At 45.8% G+C, this 6,000-nt stretch overlaps 1 protein-coding gene across 9 annotated transcripts; it reads left to right on the forward strand.

Annotated features, from left to right (window-relative positions):
- The first annotated feature begins 732 nt into the window (after positions 1-732).
- On the forward strand, positions 733-5,326 carry LOC127346597 (uncharacterized). 9 transcript variants are annotated; one of them, XM_071820180.1, is made up of 5 exons: positions 733-1,286; positions 2,093-2,315; positions 2,873-3,089; positions 3,181-3,905; positions 4,915-5,326. In XM_071820180.1, the coding sequence occupies exons 1-3, from the start codon at positions 1,128-1,130 to the stop codon at positions 2,881-2,883; spliced, it is 393 nt and encodes a 130-aa protein (XP_071676281.1). In that variant the 5' UTR covers positions 733-1,127; the 3' UTR covers positions 2,884-3,089; positions 3,181-3,905; positions 4,915-5,326. The 9 variants fall into 9 exon arrangements, with proteins under 9 accessions (XP_071676281.1, XP_071676283.1, XP_071676279.1 ...); XM_071820182.1 differs by having other exon boundaries at positions 2,873-2,946; positions 3,800-3,905; XM_071820178.1 differs by lacking the exon at positions 4,915-5,326 and having other exon boundaries at positions 3,181-3,706; positions 3,800-4,751.
- Positions 5,327-6,000: the final 674 nt, after the last annotated feature.

A 6,000-nucleotide genomic window follows, 5' to 3' on the forward strand; every position in this document is an offset into this window, starting at 1 on the left:
GAGGCGCCAACGCGTCCGATTCGCACCCTTGGCTAAGGAGCCTAAACGGGGTTGTCGGCCCTTCTATTGGGCTCGAAAAATCGCCGACGCTTTTCGGGGCGCGTGGCCCATTTTCGCTCAAGGCCCTCAAATCTCTATAAGGGCCGCTATCGGGGGCTCCGGTGAAGATGCTCTTAGGTAGAAGAGCTACATGCATTCATGATCATTTTCTTACTAGATCAATTGTAGGCGACATGATGATTTATACACACACGAAAAGCAACATGCAAGCTATTTTCCATTTGCTTTTCGTGGTAGCTCTCTAAATTTCCCAGTGAAATTTGTTATAATCACAGAAGCGTCGAGATCCAACATAGCGGGAATCAGGAATGGCGTCGAGATCCAGCAGCTTAGTCAACAGAGAAAGCAAGGAAAGTGCCGACAATGCAATTACTACAATCAGTAGAATTTTCATCACTTAATTAAGAAGTTAAGATAGGAGACAGGGTAATCGTCGCGATTTATCTCTCTGCGTGACGCCCATTGATCTCCTCAAGGGTAGGTAGGCGGCGCAATTTATTTTCCGATGGCATGCTGATTGATCTCCTCGAGCATTTACTGGGTGTTTAATATCTTCTCGGGACCTGAAATTGCCATGTCATGGATCCATGGCACCAAACAATTAACCCGCATTTTGGAGCCGGATTTTTTGGCCCAAAATCAAGAGACGAAAATTTGGTTAAGTCCAAACCCCCACCCAACACAGCGCCACTCTCTTTCTTTCACGTCTTTTACCCTTCTCCGACTCTGCTGTCTGCTCCGCCTCCCGTTCCCCTTCCATCGCCGGCAAATCCCGCCTGGTTCTGGCGAGCCCTCGCGCCGCCGACCACCGCACCGGCACCAACTCCTCCTCCTGCACGGTCTCCATGGAATGGAACCATCGTTCTGCAGCCCCCACGGCGATCCCTAGACCCACAGGAATCCGCCAAAGCGGTGCCGCCGCTTGGCTCCGTCGAGCTCCGGCCGGCCCTCCTCCTCTAGCGCATCTACATGCCGCCTCCACCACAACTCACAGCCAAAGATCGATTTGCTGCTGCCGGTGAGCGCGTCTGACCACGGCCGGCGGGAGGGCTCGCTGCGGCGCCAGGATGACGGCGGGGAGGCACGAAGGACGAGCCGGTGGTCGCCTGCACCGCCTGCTTCTGGCAGAAGTCCGGTCGGAGGTGCTTCTGCCGGCGTCTTCTTCTTCTGGCAACCTCGCCCGCGACCTACTGATGTTGGCCACCACTCGAAGCCGCTGCATCCAGGTGAAGCCTCTCTCCTCCTCTTATTCCATCCGTTCTTGCTAAAATTTGTAGCTTTTCTCCCGTTGAACGTGTAGAGGAAGTCACAAGCATCTGAATATTGTTCAGTCTGTTAGATAGTGTTGTTCAGCTGAGCTATTCTTCAGGTCACGCCTAAACTAATTGTTAATCAATTGACGGATGTACGCCCATTTAGCAGGAACGGATGTACAGGATTTTAAATGTGTTCCAGCCTTCCATGTATATATCAGTCCTTGTATGCATGAGATAAATTTTCGATCTGACAGGACAATATAATGTCACCAAGAATGTTACTAAAAATCCAAATTTGAATGTCTATGTTCATTGATTTTGTCTGTGCGGTTCCTAGTCCTGCTGGGTGTGTGTGGATGCACCTACAAGCGAGTGGTTCGGCAGCTCTTTTATCTCTTTAAAATTAACCAAAATAGCAAACTAATTACTAGTAGCTCTAGGTTGCATCTGTTTGTGTGTGAGTCGACACTCTACAGCCTACATGTGCACTTACAGAAATTAGCCTAGTATGAGTGTATGACCATGTCCATTAGTTATCTATGTCTTGCTTGCAAAGCCTATCTAGTGTAACGTGCTCTCAGCATCTATATGCAGCAGATAGACTAGGTACTCTAGTAGTATGAGTTCGTTGCTAATATATATTAGTATGAGTGTTTTTCCCTTATATACTGTACCTATTTATTACCACATTGTGGAAGAGTACAGTCATTGGTTCTCCATCTCTTGTAGATTATTTGCTTCCTGTTACATTAATATTCAGAGTTCTGCACTTACAGGATCACTCACGGCAACAGACCAAACAGCTGCTGCGTGTGATGGTGGGCTGCCGGAGGGGCTTGCTGTGTTGCCGGGATGGCGGCGGGGAAGCACGGATGATGAATCAGTGTTCCCCTGCCATGGCTGCTGCTCCCGCAGTATGGCCGGAACTGCTGCCGCTGGCGTCTTCCGGCGACAACGCCACTTCTACTGTCGGCCAGCACTCTGAGCTGCCACTGCCTCGTGAGGCCTCTCTCCTTTTCCTCCATCTAATCTTGCTAAAAAATGCATCTTTTCTAAGAATCTGGCACGAACCTGAGATTTGGTATCTTGTTTCATGCCACAAAGCTAAGAATCTGGACCTTATCAACTGGGTGTTGTTAAATTGATTTAACATGTCTAAATCTGGTTGTAGTACACCAGCCACATCGAGTAGATCATGTACATGATTTCTCGTCGACCAGTATGTAATGTTCAAACCTGATGTGCACTCCAAGACTTTTAGTAGTATTTTCTTGAACTGATGATATTAACCATCGGCAGGTCTGCTATATTAAAACCTGATCAAACATGCACACATCTTATTGATTTAACATGTTTAAGTAGCAGGACAGCAGCCACTTAGATAAAATATAATTTGTGAATGATTTGGTATTGCCCTTTGCGAGCAAGAACTTATATATACATTTTTTTTATTTAACGTGTTTAAGTAGTAAGACATCAGCTGCTTAGATAAAAAAAACTTGTTTGCCTGTGTTTTATAAGCCTGATGTGCAGTTGATTCTGAATTTGTTTTGCAGGCGAAGCATGAGGCTTTTTGCTAATAACCACAATGATCATCGTACTGTTCATAAAAGTGGGAACATACTCCTTGGTTAGTTGTTTGTGCTTCGCTTGATTCCATCTTATCACTGAGGAACAGACCTTTCTGATGTATCAATTTGTAGGCACTGTTTTTGATTCGAAGATTTGCCATCTGAGTTTGATTTCTATTTGTGTAGTCATGCTGGCATTCAGGTTGGCTTTCCTTTATTTGCAATTCTTGATTTGATGGAATGTCTTGATTGCTGACTTATGTCATGATTCCTTTCGTATGGGCATGACCAAGCTGTATGTTGTTGCATGATTGAAAGCTCTCTTTTTCCTGTAATGTCCACTGCTCCAAGTGCAAGGGGCAAGTCTTGTTGTCCATTCCAAAAACCCAGCTGGCCATGTATTTTTCGCATTACTGTTCTTGACTCCCTTGTTTACTTCTGCAAGGGCTTTAAGTCTGGTGCTTCCATGAGCTGGCCAGGTTGCCAGGGTTCAGCCATGAAAGTGACTATCTGCATTTGGAGCCTTCCATGATATGGCAGATGCAGCAGCCTAGTAAAGTCTGGCATGTGTTCTTATTTAAAATAATCTTATGGTAAAATCTTTTCTTTTCCTGTAAATAACAAAATGCTCAATTAAAATTGGTTTGCAGTTAGATGGATATGTAGTTCTTAAACATGGGTTGGTAGATGTTACATGTGTATCCCAGTTCACCTTTGTTTTTACATGGTCTTTTGAGGTTTGATCGAGGTGGCATATCTGGTACATGTTTCTGGTAGTTCCATGTTAAATGTTCAATACTTTGTTTAGAAGGACAAAAGGTAGTCATTGATTTGCTATAATTAGCTTTTGATAGTGCTATTGCTATATATTTGCTTGACAGTAAGCATTCTTGTTTCTCTTAATTGCATCAGGTTCATGGCACCTGGGGCTGTGAGATCTGGTAGCCTTTCATTCCTCGTGTCCGGTATGACGCCTCGGTTCCATCCTCGCGGTCTTGTCCGACGTCCTCAACGCCTGGTGAGACTTCTCATTCCCCCCCAGGCCCTAGGCCTTTGACCGAACCAGGACTCCCATAGTAGTCTAAAAAAAGTCAAGATCTTGTGCAGCTGTACTGATTACCATCAGAACCTGGTATCTTCCGATTGGTCATATTGGCTTGAGTGTTTGGGTTGAAATAGCCTTCTATTCTTTTTGTCAAGGTCATGAAATTTTGGAACTTGGCATTGGTAGATGATTTTCCCTGTCAAGCTGGTGATGATGCATAGGTGATGGGTCTATGTTTGTTTGGAGTAGCTAATTAAAATCTGATGCAACCTGGGTGTTATTTTGTTGATTCACCTGTTTGTAAATAGTAGTACATGAGCCACAATTGCTGCGTTGTTACATATGATTCTTGACATGATTTGGTATTGTTTGAGTTTATCAATTATGCTGGTACTGCTAGTGTTATTCATCCCCACGACAAGGTTGTCGTTGTCTTCAACTTGTGGTTATGCAATACAATTTGCATTAGAAGCTACACAGGTCGTTATTTTTTTGTTCCTAGTCGAAGAGTGGATGATGTTTTTATACCTGCCATTTCTGTTTATATCGTCATGGTCTCCGAATACTTTGAACCTGGGTGTTAAGGTTCTCCTCTAGTCTAAAAAAAAAGTTCTTATCATACACAGCATATATTGATTACCATTGGATCCTGGTAGCTTCCGATTGGCTTGAGTGTTAGCTTCACTTTTGGGCAATGTCATGAAATTTCAGAACTGGGCATTGGTCGAATTTGTTAAAGGATTTACTGGTAGAGTTGTGTGATTTCTTGTATAGTTGAGTGCTGGCATATGTCATGTGATAAGTATTTTGCCTTGTTCCCCTACTGTTGCTCTTTGTACATGGACATGATGATGTTGTTTTGTAAAGATTGAGACAGATTTCTTGAATGGGTTACGTCATAATAACTTGGAGTGTCTGGTGTACACATATTTTGAAGTAGCTTGTGTTGTGAAACAACATACTGAGCTGTGATTCTTGGCAGGCTGACATATGTAGATGGTTCTGCGATGGAGGCGGGTTTTTTTTTTTTTGTGATTGAAGAGGTGATCCAAAAGCAGGGTTTTTTCCCCCCCCTCCGTTACCTGCTGAGAAGTATTGGTATCGATCAAAAAGATTTGGCTACATTTGAATTTCAACTCTAGTTTTTGCTCAAATGGACCAAGTATGACGTATTATATAGAAAGCTTGGTGCGAAGGGGTTTCCAAATGGTCGCCTGAGTTGAACTATATGCAAGAGGAAAATATTGTTTTTTTGTTGTTTAGTTTTTCTGTGTTTTGCGTCAAAAAAAATGAGATTGGAGGTCGTGACCTGCTGGTCTTGGACGGAAGAGTCTTAGCGATGCATAAGCTGTACAGCTAATTTGAGCTAGAAAATTATTTGTTTTGTGCTTGAATATTTCGAATTTTGTTTGAATAATGTCGAAGAAAAAAATCCTGAGATTTATGAGAGTTGGCGGTAAAAAGAAACAAAATAGGGAAAGTTTAAACCCAGATGCTAAAAAGTGCTCGGAGGCCACGTTGCTCGTTGCAGCCTCCGCTTCCTGTCCGTCCGATCGGCATCGTCCAGCGATCGAATCCCTGCGCGCTCCGACCGTCTGGCACCTGGGACCGACCGCGCACGTGGGCCCGGACAGCACGTGTCGACCGTTCTCCCTTCGCTTTGGCCGTTCTCGCATCTCGTCTTCAATTCATTTCACGCAGCCTCCTCTTCTCTCTTCTCCCCCCAAATCCCGCTAGGGTTTCTCCGGCGGAGCGCTCGCCGGCGGAGTTGCATCTCCTGCGCGGACTGATCGAGCACCTTCCCGCCTTCTACTCCGCCGGCGGCCGGTCGACCTCGCGCTCCCTCGATTTTAGGGGCGGTGGTGCGGCGATTTCCGGGTGAAGGGCGGGCGAATCGGCAGCGGCGACGGAGAGCGAGACGCGCGACGGCGGCGTCGCAGCACGTGCGCGACCTGATCTAGCGTCCTGCACTCCTTCTACTCCACCGGCGGCCGCTCGTGCTCGCGCTCCTCGGTTTCGGGCGCGGTGGTGCGGCGATTTGCGGGTGAAGGGCGAGCGATTCGGGATC

The sequence above is a fragment of the Lolium perenne genome, chromosome 5, assembly GCF_019359855.2.
Source record: "Lolium perenne isolate Kyuss_39 chromosome 5, Kyuss_2.0, whole genome shotgun sequence".
Classification (NCBI taxonomy): domain Eukaryota; kingdom Viridiplantae; phylum Streptophyta; class Magnoliopsida; order Poales; family Poaceae; genus Lolium; species Lolium perenne.

Coding starts and splice junctions, on each gene's coding strand:
- LOC127346597 (XM_071820180.1), top strand. CDS start 1,128: ATGACGGCGGGGAGGCACGAAGGACGAGCCGGTGGTCGCCTGCACCGC. Junction 1,287..2,092: donor CTCGAAGCCGCTGCATCCAG/GTGAAGCCTCTC, acceptor CTGCACTTACAG/GATCACTCACGGCAACAGAC.